This window comes from Malaya genurostris, chromosome 3 (assembly GCF_030247185.1).
Source record: "Malaya genurostris strain Urasoe2022 chromosome 3, Malgen_1.1, whole genome shotgun sequence".
NCBI classification, from domain to species: domain Eukaryota; kingdom Metazoa; phylum Arthropoda; class Insecta; order Diptera; family Culicidae; genus Malaya; species Malaya genurostris.
In genome coordinates, this window is record NC_080572.1 from 235,773,359 (window position 1) to 235,788,961 (window position 15,603).

The following is a 15,603-nucleotide window of genomic DNA, read 5'->3' on the forward strand; positions in this document are numbered from 1 at the left end:
TATTTGTTTACATGTTTATTCTGGATTCAAATCATATTAATGGAAATCTAAACAAATCACCGATAGCTGTTTTGCCAGATTTTACAAATTTTCCCACATTTTGACCCCTATACGGCCTCTATACGATAGGTGGTGAGACCGTTTTATTTTTTGACCTCTGAAAATGAAGCCCGGTCAAAATTTCTAAACATAGTTGGACACAGACAAACCCAGATAAATGTTTGAGTCAGGGACAGATTTTTGAAAAAAAAACAATAACATGGCAACTCTGCCAATAGCTAACAAACGAAACATGATTTTATATAGCTCGTTTTGTGAGGTTATGTCCAGTTCGTGTAAATCCTAATTGAGGTTTCTATGCCCGATGAAAAATGAACGGCGGCCTTAGTGAAAAATGGGATGCCAATACGTTTCCTGATGAAAACAAAACAATATATAAAAGCGATTCACACGTAGCATCAGGCGACTATCACCGGCATGGAACGGTCACGGAACAACAACATTAGTTGTAAACAATTCATATGGAGGGACATTACGTCAAGTTCACGGAACATATTAACGTCGATACGTGTGCAATATTCGGCTAAAAAAATTAATAAATTAATCTTTACGTCGACCGAAGTTGAATGATCGACTGAATCGTGTTTAAGGCATGCTGATGAAAACAAACCAATCTCGTTTGCATTTGTGGTTGTAAGTGAGCTGTCAAAAAGCCTAATAGGATGCTTGTTTACTCTTCAGTTACACGTAGCAAAGAATCAAATCAACTCGATAGTCCCACGACAAAAGGGCCTAACTGCAAATGAGAGCCTCTCTTTGTTTACTTTCTCTTTTGATTATTACGGAGCCATTATTGCAAATTCTCTAAAGTTTTCAATATAAATCGGAAGCTTGTAGTTTTACCTTGAAAGTTTCGCGAAGAGTAAAGCGTCAAATATAAAATCAGTTCGGTAAATCGTGGAAGAAAAAGTAAACAAAGAGAAACTATCATTTGCAGTTAGGCCCCTTTGTCGTGGGACGGTCGAACTCTTCTGCGATCGCTGCATCGGTTCAAGTGGCGAGCTTTGAACTAAGCAATGGTGATAAGTTTTCAAATTTTGCTTGAAGATTTGAAAAACATTGCTGCTCTTGTTGTATTTATTCTCGTGCATCAAATACTAACATACAAAAACGTGTTCAAATTTGGTAAATTATTAATATCAGTGACATTTCGATGCTTGTTTGGTTCATATTTACGGCATTTATGACTGTCAAGTCAAATTAATCCTGCTCATTTTGTTAAATTCTATTTAAAACAGGACCACAAAACTGGATTCGTTTTCCAAGATAAAATGTATCTTCTTATTTAATTGAATTCCATATATGAATTTGAAAAGCCTCTCGGTTATTGATGTTAGAACTGAAGAAAAGACGAGAAATATTCAATCTTATTTCAATTACAATTCATATGAAACTTATAATCTGTCGAATTTGAGTTTTAGCTTTTCCGAACTGCTCCGTTTATTTCACCCCACAGTTATATTAATCTCAAAGTCTTGTATTTGCTTATGTCGTTTTCGCTTGTTGTCAAACCTAACCCAGTTTCCACCCTAACTGTTGTCAAACCGTTTGTTCGAAGCTAGTTTCGAACCTCGTTTCAATGTTGTTGAACTGAAAATCGAGTCAGTTTCGAACATGACTTTTATATCAGGTTTACTCCAATTCCTGTTGCTAAGTGCGAAACCAAAACAGTTTCGTGAAAAGTGTTTGTTTGATGAATCTACCGTGGGTCAGTTTCAGTTGTCTCAAGCGTAAACGACATTCGGCTAATTTCAACCAATCATAAGCTGGTCCAAAACTGGCTTTAAAAGAGGATACATGGTTGTCTGGTCCTGTCCTAGGGTTCAGTCTGGTTCGTGCAAAGTCTAATTGGGTTGGCCACCAAGATCATGCGATTTGACGCCTTTAGACTATTTTTTTGTGGGGCTACGTCAAGTCTAAAGTCTACAGAAATAAGCCAGTAACTATTCCAGCTTTGGAAGACAACATTTCCGAAGAAATTCGGGCTATTCCGGCCGAAATGCTCGAAAAAGTTGCCCAAAATTGGACTTTCCGAATGGACCACCTAAGACGCAGCCGCGGTCAACATTTAAATGAAATTATCTTCAAAAAGTAAATGTCATGTACCAATCTAACGTTTAAAATAAAGAACCGATGAGATTTTGCAAATTTTATGCGTTTTATTGTTTAAAAAAGTTCTCAAGCTCTTAAAAAATCACCCTTTATTTTGTTGCAATTTGCTCAATCAGACTTTGTTATGATTTTTGATACTTTAACTCTTATTTCGAACTAAATAATGTCAATTTCTACCATTGAGATGTTTGGTTTTAGTAATAAAATTTGTTATGAGTTTGAAAATCACTTCTACCCGGGGAAATGCTAATTATGAATTGAATACACAACTAGAAACGAATCCCAGTTCAGAGTTTGTGTCATTCAACTTTGCTATTATATTAAATATAATACTAGTGAATTACCTCTTGGATCGAACTCAGCTTAGTTTGATGTTTCTTAGCATGCTATTTACAATTTTTCTGTTGGTAGCTGGTATCCATTTTTTCGGATAAATAAATATAATCTCAATGCGTTCTTGTGGGAGCAAACCGCGGGGAAAAGAATTAAGGAGCAAGACTCTTTGCAAGCGTATGAGTAATGCCAACAATGTGTGCGTAAAAACAAATTCCGGCGCTTCTTTTCCTGATTTTAATCAATAAATCTTCCATACACACTAAGATTCGATTCCGTTGTTTGGTAATTTTTTTGACGAAAGCTTTCGGTAATTAACAGAAATTACCGATATTTCGGTACATGAACTTCATTTTACAACAATTATGCAAATTTCTAACGGACGATCAGTTTTACGCAAGTTTTCATTACAGAATTCTGTAAATAGATATACAACTCATACGGTAAATCTGAATAGTCGCCGAGTACGGTAAAAACCATACCGTCCGTATGGTAAAATTATCTCCCAATAACCGAACTTCTGTGAAAACTGATTGTCGTGAAACTAACTGTCAAACAGTTATTAAAATTTTCAGTGTCTTTTTATAAACCAAACGAAAAAAAATCTTGAAGAGTTCATCGAATGGATAGAGATACAGGTGCAAAAGTTTTTAAAACATTGGAACCACTAAAAGCTTTTTGTTTACTTATAGGAGGGAAAAATTTTTGTATCACTTGTCCACTTGCTGCCTACACAAATCGTTCGAGGGTAATTTCTGGTGGACTCGACGGATTGTGCAGTGTTTTGGAAGGCGCTCATAATTCCGGTCAGCCGGAACATTTGACCCTTTTTTCGTGGAATAAAACTATAGCCACAACAGGCTGGAACTTTGTTCATTCGTTTTTGTGAATTTGAGTTGTTTTTTAAAATCCGAAAATCCAGAATTTTAATCAAAGGAAAACAAAGAAACAAAAAATTACCGAACAATCAGTTAGATTCATTTGGTTTACAGTTTACGGTAGTTGTTTGACAGTTCAGCAATTTCCGAACGATCGGTAATCAATTTAATTACCGAACTGATTACCGAACGTTCAGCTGTTGAAAATTCGGTAAAAAATTACCGAATTCTGCGAAATTTTCTAAAGATGTATGGTTGAAAAATAAACCAATCAGTTGATTCTGCTTAAAATTGCAATTCAAGAAAAGCGAAAATCTTAGTATTGAACTCTTCCGTTTTAAATTGCTCTAGAAAAATTATTTCAGTTTCAGCCCACTTCCACTAACACATTTGATTAGCAACAAACACATTCCTATATGGATTTCCTCTTGCAGAAATTATTGCGAAATAAAGATTTACGTAACTTCCATAAGTAAACCTGCAAAATAAGAACCTTTAATTTAACACGAGAAAGGTAATGGATATGGAATGTTGTCGTAAAACTATTTATTTTTCCGGAAAACTGCTTTTGTAACAGAAAATACTTAGTTTTGTTTACTTTGTGTAGCGCAATCTAATACAAATGCATTGAAGCAGTGTTGCTAACTATTTTATTAGGGAATGGAAATCTACATTCATAAAATGTAAGCAATTTTCCTTCAAATATTGGAGAAAACTTGATCAAAACAGATATTTCATCCGAAAAGTCAGACTTAACATTCATTTGAGAATAAATTATTGTTAAAAAGATTGTTTGAAACTCAATCTTGCAAGCCACTTTAATAAACTGGTTGCACTGTATATATGAATACATAGATCTATGACATATGTACCAAATAAAATGTACGTATCCTTAATACACTTACAAATTTATTGCATCTGGTAGAAGAGGAAAAGGCAGCAAGTGGAGGTCCGCGTAACTTCGGAAACCCGCGTAAAAAAACTACGTTACTTTTGAAATCTGCGTCAAAAAGCTGCGTTAAAAAAGACCTCAGTGTATTTTGTGTCGCTCCGATAGAAAACATAATAAGGTTTTGCACGAACATGACATGAGGTTATGTAATATCGCTCTACAATTTTCATATTCTTTCCCTCTCACAATCACTATTTAGTTTGAAATCGTTGAAAAACCGAAAAATAACTTCAAAAAATTTACTGAATCAACCTCATTCGACAGCTAACGGTTGTTTGTTTCTGTGTTCATTCTAATTGGAATATGTGTTATTGAAAATGTAAACAAACCACCGGTACATGTCAAACATGAACTTTATTATAGATGTCAAAAATGAATGTGGTTCATCGAAAGTTCATCTCTATCGTAATTTAAGGTGGGTTTTGCACGATAACTACACAGCTATCGGTGGTTTGTTTACATTTCGAATAACACGTATTCAAATTAGAATGAACACATGAATAAACCACTGTTAGCTGTCAAACGGTGTTCATCAAGCTCATTTTGTGAGGTTATGTCATTTTCGAGCTAAACCCTATTACCACCTTATTATCGCTGACAAAAACATATACAATCGCATGACAACCACTTTCGCACTGGTGTTCTCCATTTGTTTAATGGACTATAACAGTTCTATTAGGATTTTTACCATCACGATTAAAAAGCTCATATAGTCTTCAAAAGGTCATATTAGGTTGCGGAAGGCTATATCACAAATGAACTCGTGATGAATAAAGGTCAAGTTTGACATGTACCGGTGAAATATCTACGTAAACAAACCACCGTTAGCTGTCGAATCGACTAAGTAGTCTTTCGGCTTTCGGCAAATTTCTTCTAACAAAACGACGCTGACTTTCTGGAAAGCGTTTTCCGTTATCAATTATTGCTGTTTCGAGTAAAGAATTTTCATGATTGATGCTATCGTGGTGTTTTTTGTCAGTGTCTGAATAAAACATAATATCGTAACATAGTACTCACTTATGATGTATTCAGTCATTTTACTCACCTGAAAATAGAGAAGAACAAAAGATTAGTATGATTTGCAAAAATGAAATCGGGTAAAAATTTAACATAAAACTATCTTTCATTAATTTGCCCATGAACATATTATCTACCTTCGTTAGTTATGACGTAAAGACTGCACTCAAAAAAGGGGGGTGGGTCTTTCACACTTCCGAATATTATTAATCGTTCGCGTTAGTTGATTTGTTGCGTGAATGTTGTAACTTTTACTGGTTCGCTTCCATAATTGTAACGGTGCGTCTAAAGTATGTATAACTGGAACGGATGCAAAATTCTGGTTCGGAATCCAGATCAAGAACTCAGTGCATGATTTTGGTTCTTTGAAATCTGGAACTGAACTTATCGTTAAAATTCTGGTTCCAAATTTAATTCTAATACTGAATGCTGAGTTTGAATCCCAAATTTGAGTTAAGACACCGGCTAAATCTAGTACCGAATTCATTTTCAGCATACTTAATCTGAATGCTGTAAATGGAGTCCGAAAGTAAATTCTTAAACTGAGCTCAGGAATTAGGTTTATGTTCAGATGTCAGTTTCAAAATTCAAATTGGGAGTTCAGATCTAAAATTTTGATCCAGAACCTAGTTCTAGGGTTCATATATTAAATTCTGTTTCAGAACAAGAATGGAATTCCGAACTCAAATCAAGACACTACATTCAGTTCCAAAATCTAGTCAAGTAAAACCAGTTCCAAAAATCTAGTTGCAGAATCTAGTATTAGGGTTCAGTTTCAGACTCTTAGTATTAACTTTTGAACCTGTATTCGGCAACTAAATTCTGAATTCGGGTACTAAATTTTAAATTTAACATTGAATTCAAAATTCAGATGGACCTGAATCCTAGGTTCTAAATTCAGTTCTTAGTTTTAGAATTCAGTATCAGAATCCAATTCGAATGAGGCTTTGCAAGCGAATGAGAGCGCAACCTGAGCGCTTGAGACTTTATAAAGGGTGATTTTTTAGGAGGTACAGGATTTGATTTAAAGAACATATAAAATTTGAGAAAATTGAAGAAATCATTATTGGAATCGATAGAACAATTAATATAATTTAATGTTTGAAAATGATTTGATGTAAATGTTCTCCGCGGCTCCGCTTCAAAGCTTGCTTCAGATAGAATTGGAACAAAGACAATTGCCTATATTTCAGTTATTTATTATTGAATTCCAGATCTTTTTTTTTTTAATGTAGCGTTTTCTTCATACTTTTAAGAAAAAATACAAGTAAAATTATTCGTCACGGTTTCGAAGGAATTCTCGAATTTTTCCTGTAATACGGCTCATTAGGCGGCGCACACCTTCTTCGTCCATCGTCTTAGCTATCTTATTCCACCAGGTCGTCATCTGATTGATGTGTTTGACAACCTTTCCCTTTGCCTTGAGTCTCCTCTTCATGATTGCCCAGTATTCTTCACTAGGGCGGAATCGGGGGCAGTTGGGTGGGTTAAGGTTTTTCGGAACAAACTGGACCCCTTTCTCTGCATACCATTCTTGAACAACTTTGCTGCAATGACAGCTTACCAAATCTGGCCACATCATTACGGGATGGTCGTGGGATCGAATGAACGGCAAAATTCGTTTTTGGAGACACTCTTTTTGGTATAGTTCCGATGACATTGTCTTATTTGTAACGAAAACTTTCTTTTTTTTGCAACAGCTGCAAATGCCCTGCCAAATCATAAATTTTCTTGCAAATTTGTCGGCAAAAACAAATTTAAATTTGGGACATAGGTTTCATCGTCCATCAGAAGACACCCGTCGAACTTGGTCAGCACCTGGTCATATAGTTTCCGAACGTGAATTTTGACCACACTATTCTATTTTATGGGCCGATTTGGCTGTTTGCTAGCTCGATGCGACTTGATTCCTTCCCGGAGTCGAGTTCTCCTCACGGTACTATGGGCAGCACCGAATTTTCTGGCCAAATCACGGTCCGACAGATTAGGATTGCTCTTAATCGTCTTCAAAATCTTACCAAGCAGTTTTCGGTCGACAGTTCCACTCCGACGAATGGCTTAAGGCTTCCGAATCGTCGTCAATGTTTCCTTATACCGTTTGATAACGCGCCATACGGTATTTGCAGACCACAATGGATTTTCCAAACAACTGTGCACATTTTTTCTCTTCTTTCGGCTTCCATGTTGATTGTTTACAAAGTACAGTCGATTTGCGGAATGTCAAAAATCATACGTGAAGCTGACAAAATTCCCGACACATGGGCGCCAAGAACTTCCAAATCCATCGACCAGGAGTGCCACAATTCTAAATGAAGCAAGCTTTCGATGGTTCATGCGCAAGTTCAAATTTTGACACACCCTCTCCAACATATTGGTCATGAATAAATACTCTCAGTGCGTCAATCGTTGCTGGTTTATTCTTGTAGACATGGGCCTTGAAATAACCTACAAGAATTAGTCCAAAGTTCTCCGAAGGCGACTCTCAATTTGGTCATTGCTTCGCGTGCCGGAGGGGATGTGGCACCGTCTTGTTGAAACCACATGTCAATCATGACACGGTAGCGCTTGTCGTTCACACACGGAACCACCCGCGATCCCATTTCACCCAGAATATTAGTTGATTTTCTGAGTTCGATTGATTAAAATTTGGTACAACTAATCGATTGTTGTTTTAACTAAACTGTCATTTTTGTTTTTCGATTAGCAGAAACGATGGTTGAAACAACTAATTCAACTGTTTGAAAAAAAAAATGCTGTCAATTAGTGAGGACACATACCTTTCAATTTCAACAAATATTTTAGTTGAAATAACTGGTGTTGTTATTGAAACAAAATTCGAAAAATAAATCGGTTTTATTTGTTTGTTTGTTTTGAGATCAGTAAAGATCGTAAATTCTAAAAAAAACTTCTGATTCGATCGGAAATGATTGATGTAGAAAAACGTTTTTAATCAGCAAAAGTGCCCGGAGGGGCGAGTAAATTAGCGAAATTATTAAATTTACCTAAAATGATGCCTTTAAACGGTTGAACTAAAGTTATGCACTGATAATTTTAGTCAATTTATATGAGCTTGGGTGCATCAACCGCTGGGAATTGGAATTTTGCGACGGCAATTCAAACGCGCCATTCAATCGCAGCGCGTTCTGTGCGTTTGGAACCCTTCGCTCCTGTTACTTTTATAAACTAAATTCATGTCAAAAAGCGTTTTATTGCTAATGTATGAACATCATCATCGGTATCAAACAGCTGGAAGTAAAACAGTCTGCTGGATGTAAATCAATGATCGAATTTGAAGCATAAAATTTTTGCGCATACCTGAAAGATTACGAGATGATCATTCATTAACATTTTCTAATTTGTCACCAAATCTTTTTCATGTCAAACAAGGTTAACTTTATCACAACACCGCTGTTAGATAAACACTTGTTATCATAAATTTCTTAAATCGATTGAACACAATTCCACCAAACGCTTTAACCGTCGATGTTGTTTTCATTGACATTTTGAAACGACGCGAACAGATTTCAACTAAAAAAGTTGTTGATTTTGCATTGCGATTATTGTTTTGCTTTCAACTGTCTCCGGCATTTGACAGCATTCAAAACAACATATTTTTCAACTACTTGAATATATGCAAATCAAAAACCATATTGGTTGAATCAAAAAGAAATTAGTTAAATCAACTATCGCAAAAATCAAAAACTGCGATATCGCAATTTTATGATCGAAGGGTTCTCCGTGCAGTAACATTCCGCCCATCGTCGCCTTTGAATCAGTACGGCCTGATGATGCCCCCGTCCCATAATACACACCAAACAGAGTCTTTTTTGGGATGCATTGGTAGCCCTTGCAATGTTTCTGGTTGGTCTTTACGACTTGTTGACGTATTCATTTAACCAGAAATGAACTTCGTCGCTGAACACAATTTTTCGATAAAAAAGTTGATCTTGATGATTGAATTATAGACCAAACGACGATTCATGATTGAATTATAGACCAAACAAGTTTGACAATGACAGAAGACATGATTCACGCGTGCTCTGTCAAAAACAGTTTTGCCAAAAAGATACCAGCAATAAAATCACCCTTTACACCCGAATCATTGAAGGTTTCATTCAATCTAGAAATTTTAAAAATCATAAAATCATTCAGTTTTGCAACGAATAAGTGGAAACATATATTGAATAAGACAAATGAATGAGAAGGTCCAGATGGATGATTTTTGGAAAAAGATACGCGCTGAAGCAGGACTCGAACTTGCGTTCTTATGCAATCCGTGCACACGCGTTTACCATTTTCGCCACCCTGAGCTGTGGTAGACACAGCTCTACAACAGCACTGAGTTGGTAAGTGTACGTCGAAAAATGATCTTAATCCTTGCCGTCGCATTAATAAATCGACAAAATAATAATTCTACCGAATGGTTATTGAATCACAAATTGATGAGTTGTTATCCGAATCAAGCTGCGATAAATCATGGATAAATTTTCTGAACATAATAAATCTTGAGCAGCGAATGAAAGAATTGAAATTGACTATCTTGACATTAAAAACAATTAAAGTTTGATTAAGAAGTTGATCTTCATTAGCACCGAGCAAGTGAACAAAGACGTAATAATATTAGGTTAATGTAATCGCCTCACGTCGGATTTGACAATTTCCAAGAACGAACCGAACTCGCTTCCAATCGCTTTGTTTCCTATAAAATGCCTTCTCCTATGACTATCGCCACTAATCAACTGGTTTTAATTACTTTTATTGTTATCTTTTCATTTCCTTCCCTTCTCCATCGAAAAACCGAACGAACAAATAATCGTCCTGTTGCTGCCGCCACCGCCAAACGGATTGCAATTCCGTGGTGTTTCTGTTTCCTTTTTTTTAATTTTTCTCCCTAGTAAACGATCTGGTGGAACACAAATCGAAACACCGAGGCTCGCTGAGTCCGGCCAAGCTGAAACAGCGGAAGTACGTGCGAAAGAAAACTTTCACCAGCAGTGGTCCTTCGTCGTCGTCGTCGTCGTCGTCGTCGTCGTCGTCGTCAGGCTTCACATCGTCCAGCGATGAGTCCGGAGCGACCGTGTGACCACATCACCACCGGTACCACCTCCTCCTCGCCAGCCATAGTCTCCTCTCCCACCACGGATGGAGGAAGAGGAAGAAGAAGAAGAAGAACAACAACAAAAAAAGAAACAAGTAGCCAAAGCCACAATCGCATAAACGCAAAAAAAAAAAACAAATACACTCAAACAAAAAAAAATGTAAGAGTAGTCAGTGTTTAACTGTTAGTTAGGTCCAGCAGAACGAAAAAAAAATGGAAGAACTAGAATAAACTAGGTCAAGTTACTACGACTACGCACTGACTGCTGATGGTCACTGCTGCTCTATGAAGAGAGGGATGATTCTGGTCTCCTTTCTGCGGAGACTGATTAAACATAGTATGATTAAGACGAAGATGGTGACTGTAATGATGATGATGATTAAGAACCGTATAAATGTGGAGTAAATCTTCTTGTATTTATACTAGTAGCTAGATTAGATCAGAGTATTTACACGCTGGTTGGAAGATGAGCGATGAAGGTGCGCTGGGGAATTCTGGCAAAAAACAAAATTTTACGTGCGATTCATTCAATAAAAACTTTTTGCACGGTCGTTCCGACAAGCGAGATACCGAGAAGACAGCTTTACTGACAACATGAGCTGGCCTCGTGTTGTAGAAAGGAGTCCTACACATTAGGGTGTCTTCACAATCTGGATCGTTCGACCAAATAAATTTTGAGTATTATGAATTAGATAATTTTTACTACCTGCCCTAAAAATTAATAAATCTGGAATAGTGAAATTCGCTATTTGTCAACCCTAAGCCAGACTCAACCACCCACCAGCCCGCTCTCATGCAATCAGTTGTAATTTCTTACGGGTAAAGACTTACTTACGGACCGACTAACGATGAAGCCGTGAAAATGCTTTAGCCAGTTGTTTAGTGTCTTATTTATGATTTTCTGCCCGAGCGAATGAATGAATGAAACCATTGGCAGAGATTCGAATGGTGTATGTGCCTAGCAAGACTAACCATACTCTGGTAATTCTATTCCCTACTCTGGTGGGCACAGAGAAGTGCAGAACAACCATTGTGCCCCGCGTCCCCGCCGCAACTAGCGTAGTGTGATGTGATGATGCTGCACACATTTTAGCTTCCTCGCTCAAACAAGCGAACGGAGGAAACTCCCGAAGCCCCTGAATGGCGGCCAACCACCAACCACTGATCAAACAAAACAACGCAAACACATCTCAGCTCGCTCGGTAGTGCTTTGCTATAGGTAGGTTATGTATAATTGGTAACGATCGGATTCGAACCGAAAGCGAGAAAGTTTACGAGCGGTAAATGCTAGTATTGAGTTTAACGTAATTAATCCAGCGAACCCCCTGCGGGATAGTCTATAGGTAATAGGTAATAGCAGCCACTAGGCATGTGTGTATACTGAAAGTTGCGTAAACACATCGGTGTGAACTATTTTTTTTTGTTGTCTTCAGTTCAGTTGAACTACTGAATGACTGAATGCTCATTATTACGTGCTGAGAGTGCACCATTCCAAAGCATAACTCCCTCCCCCAGCCCTTTGACGGTGGCAGCGGCGGCTGGTGGAATGGATGATGATGCGTACCTGTCTCGTCGCTGTATGAGACAAAAACGAAAACAATAACATTAACTAGCACCAAAAGTCAAGCGTCAAATGTAAACAAACTGTTCAAGTCTCGAAAAAAAAAACAAAACAAAAACAAAAACGACCGGGCCAGTAGAAGAGGACAAGAAAAATGTATAAAATAAAACTTATAATTTAAAATTAATACTAACCCGTCTAAATTAGTAACGAAAGAAAGGGCCCCCCTTCCCCCACCAGGCTTCGAAACAATCGAACACAAAACACATCGCGCGACTTATGAATGGCGAGAAAACAAAAGTGTGATGCAAAAGCTGGTGGTCCCCTGGTTGATAGCGACTGTGCACACCTCAGAGATAGAAAGTGAGAAAGGAGCGTTCTCACGCATCGGCATTGTTTCCGAACTTTCAACCCCCGAAGGCCCTAGCAGGTAGGTAGAGAATGCACGGTAGGTATGGTATATTTGCAAGTTCCTCCCCGACCTCGCGGATCATGATGATGATGATGCCGCGTCCCGCTTATGTCTGGTCTGGTGACGAATTGCAACGTACGTAATGCGGGTTTGTTTACAGTTGCATTACGTCAAGTTGTCGATGGCTCGAGGTTATTGTTGTTGTTGGCGTAGAACAAAGGATCGCTGTAATGTTTCCCAACAGGAAAGTTGTATGTATTGTAACAGGGTTTTTTTTTCAAAGTAAGATGATGCGGGTTTTATGATGTTTAAGTGCTAACTTTCTCAACGCAATCGCGCATGACCAGTTCTGGCAGTGTCATAAAGAGGAAAGTTTATAAAAAGAAAAAAACCTCTATATTTATTAATATACTAGCTGACCCGTCGAACTTCGTCTCGCCCAAAAATTATTTGTTCGAATTTATGTTTTCAGACAGCAGAATTGTCAATCGACTAAGTCGTTAACGTTTCTCTCCAATATTTTTCTGCGATTACTCAACCTACAATCAACGGAATTCGACACACATTCGCTTTAGCCCAAAAAAAAGAAACATCACCAAAAATTAATGTGAAAATGTGAAATACTCCTGTTATTAGGTGTACAACTTTGCTTCCGCCGTTTTTTTTTCAAAATTTAAAGCTTTATTGCGAAAAAAGTGCTTATTATTCAAAGTATTGTCCGTCGCTAGCGACAACTTTCTCCCATCTTTCCGGCAATTTTCCGATCCCGGCTCGAAAAAAGGAGTCCTTTTTTGACGCTATCAATGAAGCAATCCATTTTTCCAACTCTTCGAAGGATTGAAAATGTTGATCTGCCAGGCCGTGTGCGATCGAACGGAATAGGTGGAAGTCAGAAGGGGCGACATCTGGGGAATACGGCGGGTGGGGCAAGACTTTCCATTTCAGCGTTTCCAGGTACTTTTTGACCACTTTTGAGACGTGAGGCCGAGCATTGTCGTGATGAAACGGCGATGACAATTCGTTAGGCACTGTACACACTCACTTTAGTGGTATTATCATCTATGTATTTAAACCAGCCTCAGCCGGTACAGCCACCTATCGGAAAATGGCGGAAGCAAAGTTGTACACCTGATAAGTAAAAATAGAGCAAATGAACAGACTGTCATCTCAGGATATATTCACAATTTGTATTTAGACCAATTAACCAAAAGATTTGGCTTAAGCTGTATACAAAGCATTCTGAACAGTCCGATTTTGAGAAATTACCCATACTTTCATGTTCATCCGACGCAACAGAACAAACTTTGAAGCCGTTCATTGTACAGCTTTTAAGCACCGAGAAAGTTTTCTTAAAGCTTGTTCTGTACGTTCAAGTTGCCAAAAAGTGCCTCTAATAAAGTAGATATTTTAGGTACTAAGGAACTTTTGGTGACTTAGAGAGACGACGCTTACATTTGAAGTTGATATTGATCATACCTATTTGAATATTCTTCTCAGCAGGGATGGCTTTTATCGTATCAAAGAACGCTTTCTAACAACTCTTCACACGATTCAATCAGTGCCATCAAAGAGAGGCGGATACCATTTAAGCAACAAAAAACCGGCATGGTTCATTTAACATAGAATAGACACCAGTGCGAGAGCGAATTTCTCTCGATGACCATCTAAGCAAAACGGGTTAGCACGCTGCCGTGGGGATTCTCTCTGAAGCAACGAACGGTCGCTCATTCTCGTTTTGCGATCCGATTCTACACGGAATGTGGATAATGGTGATAGAATCATTTTACTATTGCTAACTATGTGCATATAACCTTTGTATAAGTTATGTCTATGAAAATGTATGTGAATGCTTCACACAAGGGTTTGGAAATATTATAACCTAAAATGAGAATCATCAAGTCGACTAATCGATTCGATTCTCTGTGACAATTGGCAACTTGCGATTCTCTTTTGGTAAATTCCACACCGCGCCGATCATTGCAAAACTGTAACTATTTTGTTAATGGCCGTAGAGTATGAAGTAGAACGAAAAAATGCAGTTCTCACTGTTCATGCATTGAGAGGCAGCGAGTTCATGTACCAGAATGACGATGTTGTATACAACGTAGAGAACCATCGAGCTGCTCTCTGCCAAGTTATCGGCAATCACCAACACTGCTTCTCAGAATATGAAATAGTCTCAATCTATTGATATCTATTTGCCACTTATTACGTGTATATGAACACAAAATGCAATAAAAATCTTTTAGTTAGCTTCTACAATCCAACTGGTGAACGGTATCAGAACGGTCTCTTCTGCCTACAGCGGTATTTCTAAAACTGTGATATGGATTCCGCCAGTCATTTATGTCGTTTTTGCTTGATGCCAAACCTAACCCAGTTTCCACCCTAACTGCTGTCAAATCGTTTTTTGAAACCAGTTTTGAACCTAGTTTCAACGTAATTGAACTGAAAATCTGGTCAGTTTTGATTCTGATTTTTATATTGGGTTTGCTAACACCCCCGTTGCTAAGTACGAGCCCAACTTAGTTTCGTGAAAAGTGTTTGCTTGATGAAACTATCCTGAACCAGTTCCAGTTTTACCAAGTGAAAACGACATTAGTAAGCAATAATTTTGATACTCAATTAAGCACGGTATCGAAATGAAGAATCACGTGGATCGAGTATGTATGTGAAATCTCCACACAAAACAACTCGTTGCGCGCCAAACAATTTTTTCAACAATCTAGTATTCTTTCCTTCGACGGTCCACATCAATCATAATTCTCGACAAATTAGGTCAGTTTTATATTTGAACTCTTTTGTTAGAAACATTTAAAACACCTTTCTCTCTATGAAAACCTTCTTAGTAACCTCCGAGTTCCGTACTTCCTCGTCACATTCAATCTACAATACCTTTGGCTTCCATGGCTATAAACACTTACTACTCCCTCCTCGTTATAAAAATTTCTTATGACATCATTATTTCCACATGATTGTTAAAAAATTTCCATCTGATAATGATTATTTTATAACGAAACGCTGTTTATCATCATAACTACATTCGTACTATAGAATAACTTTTTTATATCATTTATTTTAACTCGGCTTTATCCATTTTGGTCGTTCTCCGGGGAGGAAAACCTATGGAATAATACCTCACTTAGTTGCTAGAAATATGTCGCACTCGTAAAGAAGTAC

The 15,603-nt window shown here is 37.6% G+C and overlaps 2 protein-coding genes across 17 annotated transcripts in view; one reads left to right on the forward strand and one right to left on the reverse strand.

The window, feature by feature from the left end:
- LOC131436191 (nuclear receptor coactivator 6-like) overlaps positions 1 to 12,086 on the forward strand; it is a 59,115-nt gene extending 47,029 nt beyond the window's left edge. Inside the window, exon 3 of the mRNA XM_058604767.1 lies at positions 10,248 to 12,086. Within this exon, the coding sequence (XP_058460750.1) occupies positions 10,248 to 10,435 (188 nt within the window). The 3' untranslated portion in view covers positions 10,436 to 12,086. The remainder of the gene's footprint in view (positions 1 to 10,247) is intronic.
- Positions 1 to 15,603, reverse strand: part of LOC131436192 (high affinity cAMP-specific and IBMX-insensitive 3',5'-cyclic phosphodiesterase 8) — a 448,244-nt gene that overhangs the window by 150,462 nt on the left and 282,179 nt on the right. For 2 of the 16 annotated variants that reach the window (XM_058604784.1, XM_058604783.1), the window contains exon 3: positions 5,353 to 5,380. The exons of the other annotated variants lie outside the window; for them this stretch is intronic. In XM_058604784.1, the coding sequence (XP_058460767.1) occupies positions 5,353 to 5,371 (19 nt within the window). In that variant the 5' untranslated portion in view covers positions 5,372 to 5,380. The remainder of the gene's footprint in view (positions 1 to 5,352; positions 5,381 to 15,603) is intronic. 16 annotated transcript variants of the gene reach the window in all.